General features: G+C 44.7%; 1 protein-coding gene across 1 annotated transcript in view; it reads left to right on the forward strand.

The window, feature by feature from the left end:
* The window catches only part of KLHL6 (kelch like family member 6), a 37,899-nt gene that overhangs the window by 6,681 nt on the left and 10,468 nt on the right, over nt 1-20,750 (forward strand). The window contains exon 2 of the mRNA XM_016218032.2: nt 8,829-8,994. Within this exon, the coding sequence (XP_016073518.1) occupies nt 8,829-8,994 (166 nt within the window). The remainder of the gene's footprint in view (nt 1-8,828; nt 8,995-20,750) is intronic.

The raw sequence follows: 20,750 nt of genomic DNA on the forward strand, positions 1-20,750 counted from the left end.
CACACTTCTTCAGTGTACCACCAGGAATTTGTAGGCCTTTCATTGAGGAACACTGGATCATATAACCTCTCTTCAGGTGCAAATATCTGGGTGGAGGGAACGACACAAAATATTAATCTTTTGGTATTGTAGTGTTGATTGGGGTTAGCAAAATTCCACTTATCTATTCATTCATGTATTTATTCATTTGACACAAATTTATTAAGTGCCTACTCTATGCCAGGCACTAAGTCTACAAAGATGAATGAGTTATGGTTTCCTCTTAACCTTGAAATCACAGTCACTTAGCGGAGGACAGGTAAATCAATGTTTCAGTAAAAAGTGATAAGTGCTATGATGAAGCTCTGCTTATTAAATCAGACTGTAGAGAAAGCAGTCAGAGAAGGATTCCTGAGAGAGGTAATAGCCTAGCAGAGTTTTAAAGGATGAGTAGGCAGTGGCCAGAGACCAAGTGAGGGGGAGAAGGAAGGTAGCATTCCAGGCAAAAGGAAACACATCTGGGAAGGTATCATGCAACGGAAGCATGGGAACCACAGGCAGAAGAGTGGGGTTGAAGTAAAGGATATGCTTGGACCAATATAGTCGAGAGGTGGGCAGGGTCAGATCATGAAAGATTTTGTTGGGCCAAGATGAAGAGTTTGAAAGGTATCTTATAGGCAGTGGGAAGCCATGGAAGAATTTACAAGCAGGAAAGCAGTCCAAGATCTCTGTTAAAATTATTAGAAGTTCTGTCTGGGAGGACCAATAGGAAATAAAGACATTATGGTGCAAAGCATAGTGAATGTAGCAGGGTCTGAATTTCAGCCCAGACTCCGGCCCTGGCCTGGGCAACCCTGAGTGCGGGCCAACTTGGTGGCTGCTTCTTCACCTCTTGCTTTAAAACTCCTCTCCATCCCTGGCTGCAGGACCTTCTTTCTTCCTCCCCTTTCCTTCTGGATGAAAAAACAGGCCTGGCAGTCCAGATTCCTCCGTGGTAGCTGGTAGAGCGATAAGTCAGAAACATGTATCACAATGGGGTAATGCCTGTGACTGGGAAGGCTTCAACATTTGAATACTTGGGGGTGAGGACTGGGACCAGTGCCAGTTCACATGTTTCTAGGTGGTCAGACTCGGTATTATCATAAAAATCTCTAAGCAGAGGCTGATCTTTGACTTCTGGATAATGACATGGAGGTCATAAGGGAACCAGCGTGGGGTTCTGGGAGGCTGGGGTGAAAATGACTGGGAAAAGAGGGTGCTAGGGAGCCTCCGGGGCAACAGCCTGATCAGGATGTGGCGGTAGGCAGTAAGCACAATGCTGACCCTGCTCCCTGCCCAGTGGGAAGTGAGAATCAGACCAGACATCACAGAAGAGGGCTGTGAGGGAAGTGGCATTTTGTTACGGGAAGCCAGGTTTCATCTCCGGCAAGGAGGTGGAAGACGCACAAAAGCAAATTAAGATGAAGAGCAGCTCTTGTTTTGTAATTAAAATCTCAGGCAGAAGGGCTTAGGATAAACATCCGGAGCTTGGGGTTCCAATGAAGAGAATCACTAGATAATACCCTTCGCTCCATGTCACTCAACCTTGGAGCTCTCATTATTTATTCTCATGGTAGTTAGAGAAAAAAAATGTGTGATTGGAGAGTGTGGGGTAAAATAAGCAAATCCACTAGGCCTATTTGAAGTACAGGATTGTATTGCATAGGTAGTTTCCCATCCACCCATCCATCCATCCATCCATCCACCCATCCACCCATCCACCCATCCACCCATCCATCCATCCATCCATCCATCCATCCATCCATCCATCCATCCATCCATCCATCCATCCACCCACCCACCCACCCACCCACCCATCCACCCATCCATCCATCCATCCATCCATCCATCCATCCATCCATCCATCCATCCATCCATCCACCCATCCACCCATCCACCCATCCACCCACCCATCCATCCATCCATCCATCCATCCATCCATCCATCCATCCATCCATCCATCCAGCAAACGTTGTCTACTGTGGGCCAGTAAATAAGAATTAAGAGAGAAGTAAAATACAACCCTTGCCCTTAAGATTCTTAATAATATAATAGAGGAGAAAACACATTAAAAATAGACCCAAGAGAGTGTATGCAGAAAGCCTCTCTGGAGCCCAGCGGTGTTGATGTAAGCAGAGGCACACATTGGGAACTGCTAATAGTTGGGTGTAGCTACTCATTGGATGGGAAGGGGACAGACCAGACTGTGAAGGGCTTTGTATGCCAATGTTGAGAGTATTTTAACATTTCTTTTCCTGGCAATTTTTAGACAATCTTCTTTGGCATTTGGGCACATTTGTTATTTAGGGTTTCTCTTGTCAGATGTGTCAGTCAGGATTATACATTGCAAATGGAAGAAATTCAGATCAAACTGGTTCAAGCATTAAAAAAAATTGTTTGCTCACATAATTTAAAAGTCCAGGAGTATTGGTTTCAGACCTAATTGGATCCTTGTGCTCAAATAATGTCATCAGGACTCAGTTTCTCTCTCTCAGTATCTCTTGGCTCTACTTTTCTTTGATTGATTTCTCTCCCAGGGAGGGTCCTCACACATGGAGGCTGGAAGAGCTCCAGCAGCTCCAGACTTTTATTTCTCTGAACTCAGCAATCCCAGTGGGAAGACAGCTTTCCTTTCTCAATAATTCCAGAGAAAGTTCTAAAATTGGCTTCACATGGATCAGCTTCTTCCTGCGCCCATTCGTGAACCAATCACTTTGGCTTGGGAGGCATAATATGTGACTTGGACCATGCTTATCCATGGTCTAAGAAGTGGGGCCAGCTCCATCTAAATTTTCCAGACTTATATTGGAGGAGGGATAGTTCCCAAAGGAAAATGTGAGTGCTCCTACTAAAACAATGAGGAAAGATGTTGGGAAGGCAAAACAAGAGGTGCCCATTATATCTTTATAGCTGAATCATTGCTGAATCCTGGCCACAGGCTTTGTTGTGCTTGATGTTCTAGCCTGACTGATCTTGCAGGATAGAACAAGCCCTCTTTCTCTCCTAAACTTGGATAAGCTGAGTTACATGGCGTGCTGAGGCCTCAGCAATGGGCCAGTGGTGCAGGGAGGGACTCCGGCTCTATAGGAACATGGCTGGAGTTCTGGTCCCCACAGGGTGCATATGCAGTGTCCTTGAGGAATGGTGAAGTTGGGCAAGGAGCTTGGCAGAAGGCAATTCTTTTGAGGTATGATGATGTTTAGAGTCAGATGGGGGCAGCTCTGGAGTTCCAGCTCCTCTCTCAGTTTGGAGCAAAGACTCAGCAACTGGAGTTCAAGGAGCTGACTGCAGGCCCTGAAGAGAGATGGCAGAGTGCTGTTAGTCATGTCTCTGGAGTGGAAAGAGACGTGGCCATGAACCCCTAAACCTTTCTCTGAAGGCACCCCTCCAAGGTGGGATGTGCATGTGCACAGCAGGTAAGAACAGAGAATTGCAGTTACTAATAAGGCTTTGGCATAGCACTCTGTTCAGAACTCCTAGTTCTAATGAACTATGTTACTTGACTATAAGCTGCAAGGCCTGTCTATGGAGCTAAACTAGAGAAAGACTAAGAGGCCAGGACAAGGTCTGCATCCATATGAGTCCCCTCCTTCCCCCAATTTGAGATGGAGCCTTAGGCCTTGTGAAATTCTAAGAGTGAATTTCAGAAGATAAAAGGGACAACCCACAGGGAAGCAAGGCCTTCAAGGACATGTCTATCCATGGTCAGTTGTTTCCTTGACCTGGACATTTGTCTAATCCCCTCATTCTCAGGGTGAGCCAAGGGGCCCCTGTGCTGGGAAGTAAGGTGACCTCTCTCTAGGGCAATGGTTTTTTAAAAAATATATCTTTATTGATTTCAGAAAGAGGAAGGGAGAGGAAGAGAGAGAGATAGAAACATCAATGATGAGAGAGTTGTCACTGATTGACTGCCTCTTGCATTCCCCCAACTGGGGATCTAGCCCTCAACCCAGGCATGTGTCCTGACCAGGAATTGAACAACAATCTCCTGGATCCTAGGTCAATGCTCAACCACTGAGCCATGCCCAGCTGGGCTAGGGCAATGGTTCTTAAACTTTGGTTTGCAAATGGGTTATGAGTGGGGTTTCTGTGAGCTTAATAAAATTCACAGTCCCAGCTTTTAGCTTAGAGGTGCTGGGGATCATAGATGGTGAGGTCAGTCCATACTCGGTCATGTTTACATCTGTTGACTCCTTGCTTTCTTTACAGTGAAAACGCCTTTGATCTACCACATTAGGTTTACAACCAATAATTCTTTCTTAACAATAGTGTTCATTAAGCAGCATATTAATGAATTATTTTTTTAACCATTTGCATACATAAGGAGAGATATTCTTAAGTAGAATTTAACTCAGTTTGTAACCAGTGTTACAGCCACTCCAGCGCAGAATATGTCACTGATGCAGAAGAGTTAGTTCTTCCTCCAAGCCCTTCATCATCCCAGAGGTTTTTAGGACTGTGGTGGGGTTAGAGGTAAAGGAGGCAGAAAGTTCAGAGGCAGGCGTGGAGGCCTGGGGAGGATGAGCCCCAGGGCATTTGAGCTGGGTGAAAAATTCTGAACTGGTGCCATTTAGGAACTGCAGGAGCATGTAGAACTCATCAAAGTGTGAGTGTGTCTTCTTCAAGATCCAGGCCTTGGACCTAAGGGTGCGATGCAAGCTCTCTGTGGGGGTGGAGGGCACATAGGCAGGCCTTCTCAGTCTTATCCTTCAGAGGGTCTTTGCTCATTTTTGGAGGTGCAGATTCCTTTCAAAAACAAACCCCTAGGGGCTAGGAAAGACAATTTAGTTCATTCATTCATTCATTCATTCATTCATTCACTTATTTATTTTCTCCCCAAATATTTACTGAGTCCCTACTAGGTTACAGGCACTGTTCTAAACCCCAGTGATACAGTGGTGAGCGTGGCACTGGTGTCTTCGCTTGGCTCACATTCTGGTGGGAGACAAGAATTAAACTAGTTAACAAACAGATGTGTAATGCAATTTCAAGTTATGGCAGGGTTACAAAGGAGATAAAGATGTTAGGGAGTGACTATTTAGATTGGGGACAGTGGCAATGATATCTGAACAGAGGCTTGAATAAGGTAAAAAGTGAGGCCTGCAGAGATCAGAGGGGCGTGTGGCCCAGGCAATCTTTGGGGCTTAGGGATGCCTTCATGGCTGTTGTGGGAGATAAACTCACTCACCCAAGCTCTATTTTGGAGTCTGAGCTAACTCATTGCTGAAGTATTGGGCAATTGGTTCCTTGCTGTGAGACTGTTTCTACTGTAAAATGATTATTTTAATAGTTACCTCTGTTTTATAAGAGTCTCATGAGAATTGGTCAGTGTCTGGCTAGAAATAATTTTTAACATTTATCTTTATTGTTGAAAGTATTACAGATGTCCCCCCCCCATCGACCCCTTTTACCCTACATCTACCCCCCACCCCAGGCCTTCACCACACTATTGCCTGTGTCCATGGGTTATGCATATTTGCATATAAATTCTTGGTTAGTTTCTCTCCACCCACCCACGCATCCCCGCCTCCCCTCTGAGATTCGTCATTTAGAAAGTATTTTTTATTGCACAAAATTTTTACTTATCATATGTATAAGCTAAGGGGAAAATGGTTAGCAACTAATCTAGCTGTGTTCTCAGAGAGCAAAGTTTGGTCTGGTTCACTCAGTGCTAGCACTCAGTTGACCCCTTAAAGATGGCCTTGAACTCCTGCTGATTTTCTTGGTTTCATGTCCTGTTGAGCTCCAGACTAAGAGCCCAAAGTCCTAGGTTCCCATCCCCATTTTATTGCTGACAACCTGTAATTTCTTTAACAATTCTCTTAACTTCTACCTCAGGCTATAATCTATAAAATGGGTGTAATATTCAAAGAAGATGATGTTGTTTTCCCTATGAAGGGCTATAGACATAAATGTAAAATATTATTGTTATTAAAGTGAAACCTAAGGGTGGCCCACCTTGCCCAGGTCATGTACATCTCATGGGGTCCCAACTTTGCCAAAGTGTTTCCGTGGATCTCCTGGGAGAACAGCAGAGGCCCCAGAGTTTGGTCTATGAGAAATACATAGATTTCCCTTAGTTTCCCCTTACCTATGTTCGGCATGGAGGCTGTGGCCTAGGAGAGTGTATTTAAGTGGCATAAAATCAGTGAAAATGCCTCAGAGGAGAGCAGAGAAATGCTCTTTGGGAGCAAAGCAGGCAAGAGAGCTCCAGAGAGCTCTTTAGGGCACTTCCTTCCTCTCTCTTCTATTGAGCTCCTATGTGCCAGGCACCGCGCTAAGGTCTCTAGATCCATTTGTGTGCAGCCTGAACCTAACACTACTCTGGATGGGTGGTGGACGGCAGTGCGACTGACACGCATGTACTGGCCTAGACTTGGGCGTCGAGCGTTGCAAGCCAGAATGTGATTGGCCCGCCTACCCCAAGACCTTCCCATCAGCCTGCCAGGAATCCTCTCATCTGGTCCGAAATGCCTTCCATTAGTGAGTGATGGGTGTGTTGTCTTATTTATTCTTCCCAACAGCTCTCTGGGGTAGGGACTATGAACCATGTCACAGAGGAGGAAACTGAGGTTTGCTCACTTGTACAAAGTCATGCAATGAGCTAGGATCAGAGCCGAGAGCAGACCACAGCGCCCCTCTCTCCCTGCTAACAGCCAGTGCTGCAGTCTTCTCTCCACCCTCCGAGGCTCCCGGAGCCCCCTTGCTTGTGCACACGCACACTCATGCACTGAAAGCCAGAAGTGCTGAGAGTTCACCTCTTCCTGGGGTGGCCCACAACGAAGGCTGCCGGCTGGTGGAATAGCACAGCCCAGCTTCTTTGGCTCTTGTCGAAACAGCTCTGGAGAGTATTCTTCAGTGGTTCCCAGCAGGATTGGGCTAAAATGACTTTCTATACAATGTTCACCTTGCTTTTTCTCTTCCTCTCCTCCGGGCCTACGCCTCCCCCCCCATGCCCCGAAAGCATCACTAGCTCACAAAGGTTGGCTCCTGGGGGATGCAGACACCCAGTTAGGCATGGGCTGAGCTGGGGCAGGATGTTCTTCAGTGACTGATTCCAAGACAGAATTCAGAAGCTGTGTCTGGGTGACAGCCCGATCAAGAGTCCAGATGATCCCAGTGATTGTGCCACATAGGAGATACATAGGCTTCGTTTAAGAACCCTTCAAAGTGCAAGGCACTGAATTAGACAATTTACATACCTACCACATTTAACATTAAAACAACTCTTCATTAGACTTTTTTCAGTTTTCATTGGAATTTTTGAGATTATATAGATGCAACAAAATTCACCTTCCACTAATCTTAAAATCACATTCTAGGTGTAGTAGCATTTCTAAATTTCACCTTGGTGGCACTCTGGTGATATGTTGCCCCGGTTACAAGAAGCTTCATCTGACCTCGTCATCACTGCCCACCCTTCCGTGCTAAATTTCCTGTTCTTCATATACTCATGTACGTGGCATTGATGTGGGCGATGTTCACTTTACCATCTGAGATGATTGCAGATCTGGGTGACCTAACACCAGAGCTCAGGACTGGTGCTCTAGAGCTGCACTGTTTAATACAGTAGCCACTAACCCTTAGAAGGACTATACTAAGCATTTGTATTATGGCCGGTCTGAATTGAGATGTATTTTAAGTATAAAATATACATGAAGGATATTGAAGACAGTATGAAAAAAAGAATAAATTATCTCATTAATAATTTAAAAATATTTGTTGCATGTTGAAATGATGATATTTGATGTGCATTGGGTTAAATAATGTTATCTCTTTTTACTTTGAAAAAATTAAATTACTAGAAAATTTAAAATGCCACACATGGCTCTCATTATGTTTGTATTGGGCCGTGCCACTCTAGAAACTCAAACAAAGGAGGCTTACGGAGTGAGCTTGTCCAGCACCTCCCAGGAAGCAGGCTGAGCTGGGAAGAAATTGTGTGGTTGCTTTGATGGCAGGGTTCTTTATGGAATCAGGAGGCAGCAAGGTGAGTCCTACGTGACATCACTTTACAAGGTGTGTGCTTCTGCAGACAGCTCTGTGCTCCTCTGGCCAAGAGGATTATGGCTGAAGAGAGTGGCTAGTAAGTCGGTCATCGGTCCCAATGACATCACTGCTCCTCTGGCTCCAGGCTAGGATTTGTTAATGTTGCAGAATTCACAGTTGTTCCTTTTTTTCATATTGTCATATTCTGTGAAAGGAAGAGAGAAGGAAAGAAAGAAGAGGAGGAAGGAGAGAAGGGTAGGAGGATTCCTGTTGATAAGGACAGAGGGAACCTGAGGGAGAAGATCTCATTGGCTAAAACAAAAGGTTCAAAAGTCAGCTAGTGAAGTAATTTGAACTGATGAATGATTTCCAGAGGTAAATAGGTGTGGGGAAGGGAGAAGGTGCAGGGCTTAGGGGCATAATCCCCTTCGTTGGGATGGGAGTCCCAGTTTTAGGAAGCACATTCCATCAGCAGGGCTCTGCTTTGGGACCTTCCCATTTCAGCGACGTGGCTGGAAGATAATGGAACCTGTTCCCATAATTTTAGAGGCCAGAAGTCTAAGATCATGTTGCTCGCACAGTCAGTTTCTGTGAGGACTCTCCCTGGCTTATGGATGGCCACTGTGTGCTCACATGGCAGAGAGAGAGGCTTTGGTCTCTCTGTCTCCTTCTGATAATGACACCAATCCTATTAAATTAGGATCCTATACTCATGGCTTCACCTGACTGTTCCATGGGACAGAACGGTCAAATGAAGGACGCCTTTAAGTCCTAGAACCAGTGGTCACCATAGGACTCACCTCTTCACGTCTCTCTTCCAGGGCGATGTTCTGCAACGACTTAAAGGAAAAGTATGAGAAGAGGATCATTATCAAAGGGGTCGACGCCGAGACCATGCACACGCTCCTGGACTACACCTACACCAGCAAGGCCCTGATCACCAAGCAGAATGTCCAGCGGGTCCTGGAGGCTGCTAACCTCTTCCAGGTGTGTGGATAAGCAGGCTCAGCGCTCGCCTCCGCAGCAGGGGAAAACATGGTTTCCCAGAGACCTGCCTGGACCGGCTCCCAGGCCTGTACCTAGGACACACACACACATAATTAGCTGGGCCTGTGCTTACTTGAAAGTCAGAAGAATGCTTCTTTGGAAATTTCCTGAGAGATGGTGAGATGAGGCAGTGACTCTTTAATGAGATGAAACCAGGGGAACTTGGTGCCTAGTACCTACACTTGGTTCCTGGCTCTAGGATCAATGACTATAATTTATAGAAGCCTAATTGGAGCCACGGTTTTATACTTAACTTCTAATCTTTAGCACAGCTTTATGGGTGGGGAAAGTAAAGCACACAGAGGATAAGTGACAAGGCTATGATTTGAGCCCTGGGCCTTTTGAGCCCAGAGGCCACATGCCTGCCACCATACCATGAAGTCTCTTGAGGAGGAGTGTCTAGATTCTGGGGAAAGCAGAACCTTGACTGGTCAGCACTTAGTGGTGGGTGTGAAAGAAGAGCACTTCTCATGAGGGGTATTACAGAAGATAAGCGAGAGAACCCTCAGAACTAAGTTTCATTGTTGGCATTCGACTGTTGGTTTCAATCCAATTATAAAAATTATATTTAATTCATAGAATAATTGGACCTACAGATTATGTCAATTGTATCCACAGTTATCACAGGGGTCCTATCCCAAGTTACCAACTTTGCCTGCTCTAAGGTTACACTTTGAATTTAGTTCCATTGGATTACAACAGAGATTGTCTTACTGAAGATGATGTTATTTACGATAAATCCAGGGACAGGCCAGGTCAGATCTTGGCCATGGTCTGGGTGGCACCCTCTTGGATCATCGCTAGGTCAGTAATTGAGGGGAACAGAAAACAAAATCTGAGAAGGCAAGGAATAAGGTGCCCAGGGTCAAGACCACGGGCAATGGGATTATCTTTGTTGAGGCTGGCAACTGTGCAGTACTTACGAAGTCCAGCAAGGAACAAAGAGTGGAAAGAGAGAGCAAAATCAACCATAAAACGGCACTGATGAATTCTGAGGAATGGGTGGCTGCAGGGTCAGCCAATTTTCTTGTCTCATTTACCTCAGGGAGCTTTAAAGATACAGAGCAAATTACTTCTAGAAAGGCTGGTCACATTTGACCTGGTGGTGTCTCCAAGTCAGTTACCACCCACAGCCCCAGCCCCAGCCCCTCACCTGCTCTCTGTCCTTACCTGCTTACACACTCAGGCTTAGTGACTGTTAGGGAAACACCCCTCATTATGTGGAGGGAGGGGCTCAGCAGCTTCATGCTCAGCACCTCCATTTCATTGCCTCTACCCACCACTCCAACAATCTAACTTCAGGGAAATTCCTCCCATGTCATGGAGAGGCCCCTATCTAGTACAGCTTTTATGCTTTATCTGAACCTTCCATTGAAAGGCAGCATTCCCCCTCTGCACCGCCTCTCCCCAAATGGTCAATAACTTTGAGCAGAATCACCACATTCACAATTATTCAATCCAGCCACAGCAGCCGTTGTAATCTTCATGCTAATCTCCTTTCTGGGGCCCAGAGAGGACTGTTGACATCTAAAGATGGACAGTAATAATAGTAATAGATAGCATTTATTGCTTCACGTATAGTGTCTGACACCAAAGTAGATGCTCAATGAATACACATTTTATTGAACACTTACTCTGTGCCTTGAGTGACAAAGTTGGGGCTAGCCAGGTCTCCTGTTTTCCCACTGGTTGAAAGGAGGTCCTGTATGATAGGCTAAGGAAACAGATATTTTTTTTCAAATGTAGGTTTTGTTTTTTTAAAAATATGTTTTTATTGATTTCAGAGAGAGGAAGGGGGAGGGAGAGAGAGATAGAAACATCAGTGATGAGAGAGTCATTGATCAGCAGCCTCCTGCATGCCCCCTGCTGGGGATCAAGCCCAAAACCCAGGCATGTGCCCTGACAGGGAATTGAACCGCCATCTCCTGGATCCTAGGCTGACGCTCAACCGCTGAGCTATGCCCAGCCGGGCTTGAATACCCTTTTGATGATTTGATCCTTGGCTGTTCAGTCATCCTTAAGACCGAGGCCTTAATATGCTGCTTTGAAGCTTGCTGCACATGGACCAGGGGGAGAGGCTAGTAGACGAGTGGGTTTTACCAGGGTTGTGAGGTGACCTGCCAGTTTTTTAAATTGGAGATCCTTAAGTGTCAATATCTGTGGGACTGTTCCTAGGATTGTTCAGTTTCTCCAGATAAGGGTCTTCAGCCTCTTGCCTAGACGGTTATAAGATAGCTGCATGTATCCTAGACTGAGTGCGTAAGTGTGGGTGTGTGTGCAGATCTTTACTTAACCCCCTTATTTTAAGTAAGATATTCTCATGCATCTTCCTTAGTTTCTGGTGTTCCAGAGTCTAGAGCCTCTCTGATGTGGTTTCTCCAGAGGCTAAGTCTTCTCTCCAGTGGGAGTGAGAGTGGGAGATATTAGATTGCAAGAGGTGAGGAGGAGGACCCGGAGGCATAACCTCTTAACCCAAAACCCTGTTATCAGCCCCCACCTACCCTGGCCTTCCTGGTTCCTTGGGATTTTAAGATTCCTGCTTTTTTGGGTTCTGAGGGGCGAACTTGTTCCTCAGTAGGCACTTGGTGTTGTGATGTGACCTTTCTCCTCTCAGCAAAGTCACTTACCAGTCTTCATGGCCTGTGGTTTGGGGTTACTGGTGTCTCCTGGTTTCACTGAGGATGGAGTTTATGCTTCTGTTTCTTGTTCTTCTTTCAGTTTTGGGTGATTTTTCGAGAGGCTATGAGAACTCTCTAGATAGGAAACCCTGTGATCTTTCACAATAATGGTGCAAATATTTTCCATTGGTCATTTAACTCATAGCTTTAGTTACAGATTTTTTTATGTAGAAAAGTTTACAACTAAACTAGTATTGAGTTTAATCTATTGATTGTTTCCTTGATGATTTGTGCCTTGGTGTGTGTTTTTAAAAAGATCTTTCCCATTGCTTGATTACATACTTAATCACTTATAATTTTATTTAGTTTTGTTACACCTACAGCTTTGATATTTAATCTTTTATGTATCTGGAAATTATTTTGGTATAAAGCTATTTTCTCTTCTTTGTCTCCTTCCTCTTCTTCTTTTCATTTTCTCCCAAGTGGTGAGCTTCTGTGGAGAGTTTAGGTTTGACGAGAGGGGTGGGAGAGGAAGACAGAGACTTAGATTTTTTGAGCCTCTTTTTCTCATTTGTAAAATTACGACAATAATAATACCTGCCTTCTCAGGGAGAGTTATTATGAAGATTAAATGAGGTGATATTTGCAAATTACCTGGTATGTAATAGATGTTAAATAGAAGTTTATTTCCATCATTTGTGAATTAATTTTAACCTTACTTTGGACAGTTTTTTCCTTGGATTAAATTGAGTTGACACTAAACTGTGGGAACATTTTCCTAAGCCATTCCTAGATCTTTGTTTTTTCCTGGATTAAGATGATAAGAAACCATGATTTAAAGTTTTGTTTTATCATGTTCATATGACACATGAATAGTCCAATGAACTGGACTGTGCTGTAGTTTAATTAACTCAGGATTATAGATGGAGATAAGTGTGTTAGAGTTGGCATTTTATCTTGTCATTTTAGAACATCCACAGAAACTGATACCACTTTGGTGGGACTGAAATCAATGGGAGTCAGATTATCTTGGAGCTCTCCTCCCATCCAGTAGTAAAGGTTTCTTAATTTTCACACCTTTGATGTGATTCAGCCTCACCCTCATTTTCTGCCTCTCTTTTCAGACCTCCTTTTAGTCTTTTCCTGTTATGCATTGATTGCTTCTCTCCCATCCAGAAAGACAGAAGTCTGTTGACTCAACCAATCACTACTATTGCTCTTTGAAAAGAGCTTTTCATGCGAGATAACTTCATGAGTTGCTGGCTTGTTAACAGACTGATGGTCTTTGGGTCAAGGGCCCATTGATTCAATCAGCTATGGCAGTTGTGGGACAGTTTCTTTATTTTAGGAGGACTCTTTGAGTATGACAGATACTGAATGATCTGCCCACTAGAGAAATTTTTCAGTAATCTGGCCATAAATTATTGGCCAACTATGGGGAGAAACATATTTTCTCTAAGTAGTTTTTAGAAAGGTAAAAGTAAGAGAAGCACCTAAGGGGAAAGGGCAAAGTGACTTGTTCACACTTGAGGCAGGGATTTTGAAATAAATGTCACCCAATGGGGGCTCCAGAGAAGTAAGGGGCCTTCAGGCTTCTGCGTCCTAAATAAGCAAGGCGTGGGACTATAGACCTGGCATAATGACTATAAGAACTTGATAAAATTTTTTAGTCTTGGGGAACTTTGCCATGTTTGTTATTTTCATTTTTACTATTAAATTTCATAAAAGAGCCCTGGCCTGTGTGGCTTAGTTGGTTAGAGTGCCTCCCAGGACACCGAGGGCACTTACGTGGGTTGTGGGTTTGACCCCCAATCCCCAGTCGAGGCACGTGCAGGAGGCAACTGATCGATGTTTCTCTCTCACAACGATGTTTTTCTCTCCGTCATCAATGTTTCTCTCCCCCCCCTTCCTCTTCTCTAAAATAAAATTTAAAAATATTTTTAAAAAACTCATAAAAGAATAAGGGCTTCTAAGCTTATCAGCAGGGCAGCGAGAAAATGAGAGGTTAGGGAGAACATACTCAGCCTACATTTAGTCTTGGGGCAGAAGGATCCTTAAGATACAGAGTAGCTGGTTAGAAGAAGGATCTTAGAAGACAAAAGGAGATCAGAAGGAGTCTTGAGGGCCAACATGAGAAAAGAAAGAGGGGTACAGGAGTGGGAGCCTGGTCATCTGGCCTGGGCCTGAGAAGCCCCATGTGGTGCCTCCATAATGCCCTCCGAAGTGGGGACATAGCTTTCATCATGGTGGCAGTTTGTGGAGACTTTGGTGAAGGTCTGGCATTACTTATTTTCGTATTTCTTCTGCTAATGACAGGATGAATGATGGTACGACCTATGTGGATGAGGTAGCCATGTGATCAGTGGCCGATAACCTGTCTTGGCCTCTTGGCTTCCTTGATACCTAAAAACAATACATAAACATTTGTCAAATCAATGAATACATGTGTTGATCGCCTTCATTACTAGTTGAATATGAAGACTACTTCAGAAACTAATCAAGACCCCAATAAAAATTGCCTGACCTTCTTTAAGAAGCCCAACCCTGGTTCTTGGAAATGTCATGGGCTAGTAGAGGAGGAAGTAGTCCACAGGCTAATAGTAATAATTGCTTCATTTTTAGGTACCTACTAAGTGCCGGGCACCTAGCAAAAAGTAGGTCCCATTGCTGTAAGGTACAGATGAACTTCTGTCTTTGACAGGGACCCATAGACTGTATTTACTCAACATTGGAATAGCCAGTTAATTTAAGCAAGAAAACCAGCCCAGCTTTTTCGTAACCATCATCAAAATAGAATCAACCAGTTGCCTATGTGATGCACTCTCCCACACACACACTTGCGGCTGTGTGGCTCCTGTGCGTGTTAAGCAATCAGGGTTTATATCCTCAGTCCACAAAACATTAACAGTTGCCCTTTTTAGAGCATGCACTATGTGACGACTATTTTGCCTGTACTATCTTATTTAACACGAGGTAGGTATTTTTGCTCCCAATTTATAGACGAGGGAAATAAGATTCAGCAATATTAAGTAAATGCCCCAGGTTTCATGGCCAGTGAACCCAGAGCCTGATTAAACTCCTGTCTGCTGATGTGTAGCCTGTGTGTTCTCCACTACACAAACCATCCCTCGGGGCGAGGCTTGAAACAAGCCATGATCCCAAAGGCAGCTGGGGCCCTTCAGCATCTTCAGAGGCGGCTGCCCAATGGAGGGTTCTGGGGACCAGTAGTGCTCCATGGGAGCATGTCAGGAGGCAAGACTAGCACAGCTGCTTCCCCTCAGGCCTGATTCCCTCTGGGGAATCCTGGACACTTGGGACGACCAGGTGTCCCCACAGTGAGCTGGCTGCTGCCCACAGTGTCTCTGTTAACTTTATATTTCTGTGTTTGATCTCAATGTTTGCTTCTTTTTATTTTTAGGTATAACTTACGTTCAGTAAAATGTAGACATCTTGATGATTTTTTACGTGTGTATACAACCATGCAACCACACTCCAATCTAGAACATTCTGGCATCCCAAATTGCTTTCTTGTGCCTTCCCCTAAGCAGTATCTCCCCAAGGGGAACTACTACTCTAGCCTCTGTCACCATGGACTAGTTTAGCCTGTTTTTAAATGTCATATTGTTCTTGAGTTCTAACTAGTACAGAGGGTCCAAACCTCAGGCTACAAACTCAGGTATGAGATTATATATATATATATATATATATATATATATATATATATATGATTTAATCTATTATTTTTCTAACATTGAATTTAATCTTTACCCTGAACTTCCCGTTCTACCAGCGACAGAAATTGTAGTTAACTTAATGACATCTCACTTCAGGAAAACTCAATCAGTTCAGGATTCAGGTCGTTTATACAGTCCCGGGGGCATTTACATAGTGCCAGGACATCGTAGAAAGAAGCATCTGGCCCGGGCTTACCATGGTCATTTGTATCATTGGTCCATGCTGGACCATCTGTGTTCCCATCAGTCTCTCTCTGGTCATTGGCCCCTTCCCCGCAGTCCCACCTGGTTCTGACCATCAGTCCTTGTGGGTCATTTGGTATTCTTTATCCTTTTGTAAGGCTTCTTCAGGTCTGCCAATCCTCTCAGCTACTTCTGAGGCCCTCTGCTCTCAGGGACACACAAGAAACTTCCACTTACTCTCCTGTGCTAATCTGGAGTGGCTACCATCGGCCCCCTTTGTCTAGAAACAGCACACTCCTCCTTCTCTTCTGCCGCTGCTATATTGGACAGCTGCATTTCTGATTTCATCTTAGCAGTGAGGACACACATTCTTTTGTCCTGAAATCCACAACCCTTAAGGGGCTTTCAGCATCCCCCTAGCTCTGGAGTATTGGCCTGAGTTGGGAGGCAGGACATTCCGCCAGGGACCCACAACTGTTTCTCATTCTATCCCTAGACTCCTCTTCTCTCTCCCAGGCCTGGGAATTGTTAACTCCTCCCATGTGGGAAACGCTGACTCTCACGTTATCTTCCATTCTCCTGCTTCTACTGTTTTGGCATAAACTTTATGCCTAGATTCCTTAGGATTCTGGCTTTTGAAGCTCAAAGGGCCCAGTTATTACCACTAATTGGTGTTTCAAAACTATTTTTATAGTATAAGTTCTGACAGTGTATTTAGAAACTCAAAGCCGAAGTTGCCTTCTGTTTTCTACCCCACCTTCCTTCCCTGGTAAGTAAGCCTGGGATGCCTGGTTGCTGCCCACAGGTGTGGAAGTGGGATGGGGGAGTGTTAGTTGTAATGAAAATCCATGTTGCTACAAGATTATGACTTTTACTGCTACCCAGCTACCACAGATTACTAAGTGTCCTCTATGTGCAAGGTACTTTGTGAGAAAGTATCAGGGGGAAAAGAGATAAAAAAGTATAAGTATAAATCACATTTATGTAGCAATTTATTGTATTCTTTCTCCTACATGATCTTATCAGAAGTTGACAATATTTCTATGAGTGGGAAGGCCAGTAATACCCTCACAATGAGCTTGCAATTTGAGTTTATTACTGAGACTTTCCAGATGAGGAAACAGTGGCTCAGAGAATATTCAGCTCATCAAGTGGCTGAGCTATGATCTGGGACCTAAACCCAAAACTTCTGCTCCATATACCTTGCTCCAATCATTACCTCTGAAGCCTCAAAAACAAGGATTCCCGATGAGCTTCTAACCCAGAGAGCAACCAGACCCCAGCGCAGAATGTAGGGACTGAGAAAAGTTCTGGCTCTGAAGGCGGTGACTTTGAACTGGACTTCATAGAACGGGGAGGATTGGAGGGAAAGTGCTCCAGGCAGAAAGAAACTGTAAGCAAAGGCAAAGGTTCCTGCCTTCTCTACCTGCTATTGTACCCGTTGCAGCTGTCTGCATTCACGGACCTGCTTCTCAGGACCTGGCTTCTGCTTAGATACCTGCTTCTGTGCTCTCCACACACACACACAGATGCACACACGCACACATGCACATGCACACACACATGCACACACCACATCCTGAGCACTAACCATGTCCCACATACAGTCATTCCATCTAATCCTCACAGTGGTGCTTCCTCCCCGGCCTTCACCCTGTCCCTGGGGGGAGTCACTTAGCTCCAGCTCTGCCACTTGTCCCTTGAATCTTAGTGCCACTCGCATATATATTTTATTGTGCTCTCCTGGTCTGTTGGAGGCTCCACTATGTTCTCTGAAAACTCGGAGGCTGTTTTGTTTGTTTCCTGAATCGAGACCAAACTTGCCACAACCTTGGGCACCACCCCTTTTCTTTCCCTCTGATTCCACTTCTGAGTCAATTCACCTCTGTAGTTGCCTCAGTCCCCCAACACCTGCCCCACCTTAGTGGGTTGACCATTTGCAGGTCTTAGCTTTTGCCTTTCCTGCCTACCCCATACAGCTTCCAGGAACCAGCAGACCTCTCAGCCAAGTTTAGACCAAGGACTGAAAGTCTTGAGGGAGCAGAAGACATCCTAGGTGTGGGGGAGCACATTCTGACAGAGTCTGAGGGGTGTACCACCTGAGAGAGAGGGAGAGGCAAGGATGGAAGATTAGGATAAGTGGTAATTTACAATTTTTAAGTATAAAGACCCCTCTTTAGCACCAATACGGAACTGACAGGTGAACAGCTTTACTTTTAGTAACTATTGTCTGAGAAGAAAAGTGGCGACAAAAAATTTACAATGAATTCAGAAACACTTTCAAATAAATTTGACTTTTATTAAAATTCAACTTATAAACCCTTCACATACACTGGTTTGTTGGGGCTTAAAAGTAAGAATATAAATGTCTTTATAGACCCTTTGGACCAAAAATGGGACTTCAGTTATTCTGGAGTGGATCTGAAGGAACCTCTAGAAAGAGGTGGAATTCCACCGATGAGCCCTGAGGACCCCATTCTGGAGAGCAGGAAGGGAAGCCGAGGAGGGGGAGTGGAGACAGCAAGGGCGCATTCTCTCGGAGGCAGACGCTTCTCATAGAAACTGTAGCCATGTCTCAAGTGGTTTTCTTTGATTGTATTTTTAGTCTCCTTGTTTGAGAGTCAGGTGCCTGGCTGTAACCTTTTGCTCACATGTTCCCCAAACAGGAAGCTGGTTGTCTGTTACTATTAGCTGTCATTGCTCAGCTGTAATAAACAAGTTCATGTGCATCGGGACAGGCTGAGACAGAGAATTTGCCCTAAAGTCTTAAATAATCTTGAATATGAAGAAGCAAAAAAAAGTTTTTTTGAAACAAACCAATGTCTTGTCCCCTTGACCGCCTGCTCCTCAGCAGTTTCCCAGCCCTCAGCTGGGATCACATGACGATGCCTCACACCCCTCACACTTAAAAGTGATTATGGAGGCATGTTTTGGGGGGAACATAGGCAACTCGGAGATCCCCACTCACCCTTGTTCTCATAAGGCCTCTTCAGACTCCCCTGGAACTGTGTTAGCTCGACAGCGCCAGTCACAAAGGCAGTGCAGTGCCCTGTGGGAAGTTAGCTAGCTGTGCCTCAGTGCCATCTCTACCACCTATGAGCGGAGCGACGCCGGGCAACACACTTAACTCTTGGAATTCTCTACTTCCGTCCCTGTGCAAATGGTAATACTAATATCTATTTCATAATTGCTTGTTAAAATATATTCGCTAAGAAATAAGATTTATTCATTAGATAAAATAATGGGTGGCTTCGTACATACTAGGTATCTGCAAAATATTTTCTTCCTTTCTCTCTCCTTTCTCCCTTTCCTTTCTTTTGCCAGAGTTTGTGCTAGATGCTGCTGGAAGTAAAAACACAGGTATGGCCTAGAACCTGCCCGTGAGCTGCTTTTGACTATAGTGCAGGCAGAAATGTAATTGTTGTTCCACAAGAGGGGTAAGTAAGTTGCCTGGTGGAGCACGGAGGAGGGAGGAATTAGAAGAGTGGCTTTTGAGAAGGAACTTCACGAACTGGTGGGATTTCTCCTCACTTTTTTCCCCTTCTCTTTCCTTCCACTCTTCTTTTTTCTTCTTAAACAAGTATTGACCCAGAATTAAAAATGTTCAGAGGCAGAAAAGGCTCAAAGCACAGCCTGTGTGAGACTCTGGTACTCTCTCAGCCTGGCTTTCCCTCTTGTGTCGGCTTTGTCCTCAGGAGAATGGATACTAGGGAGCAACTCACAGTTGTCTCTTGCAAACTCAGTTCCCAGAAAAACAGCACATGTGCAAACATATGTTTGCATCTGATTGTAGGAGCCCATCCACTGGTCCTGGATTTATCAACTCTGAATGAAGGTAACAGCCATGGGGAGTTAAGGTGATGGTCATGGTGCTCCTTTCCCTTTCTTGAGGTAAACTTAAAAGTTCCCTCCTTTTAAGGGGGAGCTATCCTGAGTGCTTTTTGGGGGTGGGGCAGGGGGTGGGAGAGGGCTCTGGAATCAAACTTGCTGGTTGAGAACGAGATTTTAGCAACTAGTGATGAGGGAGAAGCTGGTCCAGGCCGAGGGAATGGCATGAGCATAGAAAGGCCCTGGGATAGGCACGCTTCGGGATGTTTGGAGAAGTGAGTCGACAGGTCTGAGTGTGGGGGGTTCCAGCAGGAAGTTCCAGGTGACAGTTTGGCGTCAGACTGTGCACGGCTGGAGGGGTAGGAGTAGGACTTTCTTCAGTTTCAGGCAGTGGAATCACTGGACATTGTTACATAGCATTTATCACGGTTGTAATTTTACACTTGTGTGATTATTTGGCTGCTGCCGGCCACTCCCGCCCGCCCGTCAGCTCCAGTGAGCACAGGCACTGTGCCCTGTCTGCTCCCCTCTGTACCCCAGCGCTAGCTGAGAGCCTAGCACGTAACAGGTGCTCAGCGCACACTTGGGGAATGAACACATGGATGAATGATGAACGAATGGTTCTGAGTGGGGAGAGACACGTTTGGATCAATGTTTCCAATACATACGAACTTTGGTACTTGATTGGATTCTCCTTCACGGTTCCCTTCTTTCCTCATCAACAGTCATCAAGCAGGGGCAGGAACTGGCAGCCTGTCGGCCAGGCCTTCCCGAGTCTAGGCAGAGCAGATCTGCTGAGCTCTCCCGAGAGGTGTGCAAATTATGTTGGCATCTGTAAAGTCACCGTCCTGTGCACACACTGGTTGACTAGAGGCAGCTTGAGATAATGTAAAAACATGCATTTCTGGAACCAGATAAGACAGTTTCAAATTTTAGTTCTACTTAGTATTATTTATAAATCTCTCAGAAATGACTTCACTTCTCTGTTTTCCTCATCTATAAAACAGGACTGGTAATAAATATCTACTTTATAGTGTTGCTGTGAGGATTAAATAAACTAGTTCCTATAAAGGGGCTGGCACATTGTAGGTTCTCTTTATGTTATTTTTTACATTTTATTTTCTCATCATGTACTCGAAAATTGCAAGACAGTGTTAATTTCATTTTTCTGATTTTGAAAACAACTTCATAGTGTAGAAAACTTGGTCTATAGAGAAAGGTCTAAAAAACAAATTAATAACTTTATAAAGCTGCATTTGGGATAACCAGTTAGCATTTTGATGTGTTCCCTTCTAGTGTTTCCTCTATTAATGAGAAACTTGCTTTATTTTAA

Source organism: Miniopterus natalensis, chromosome 6 (assembly GCF_054644295.1).
Source record: "Miniopterus natalensis isolate mMinNat1 chromosome 6, mMinNat1.hap1, whole genome shotgun sequence".
Classification (NCBI taxonomy): Eukaryota; Metazoa; Chordata; class Mammalia; order Chiroptera; family Miniopteridae; genus Miniopterus; species Miniopterus natalensis.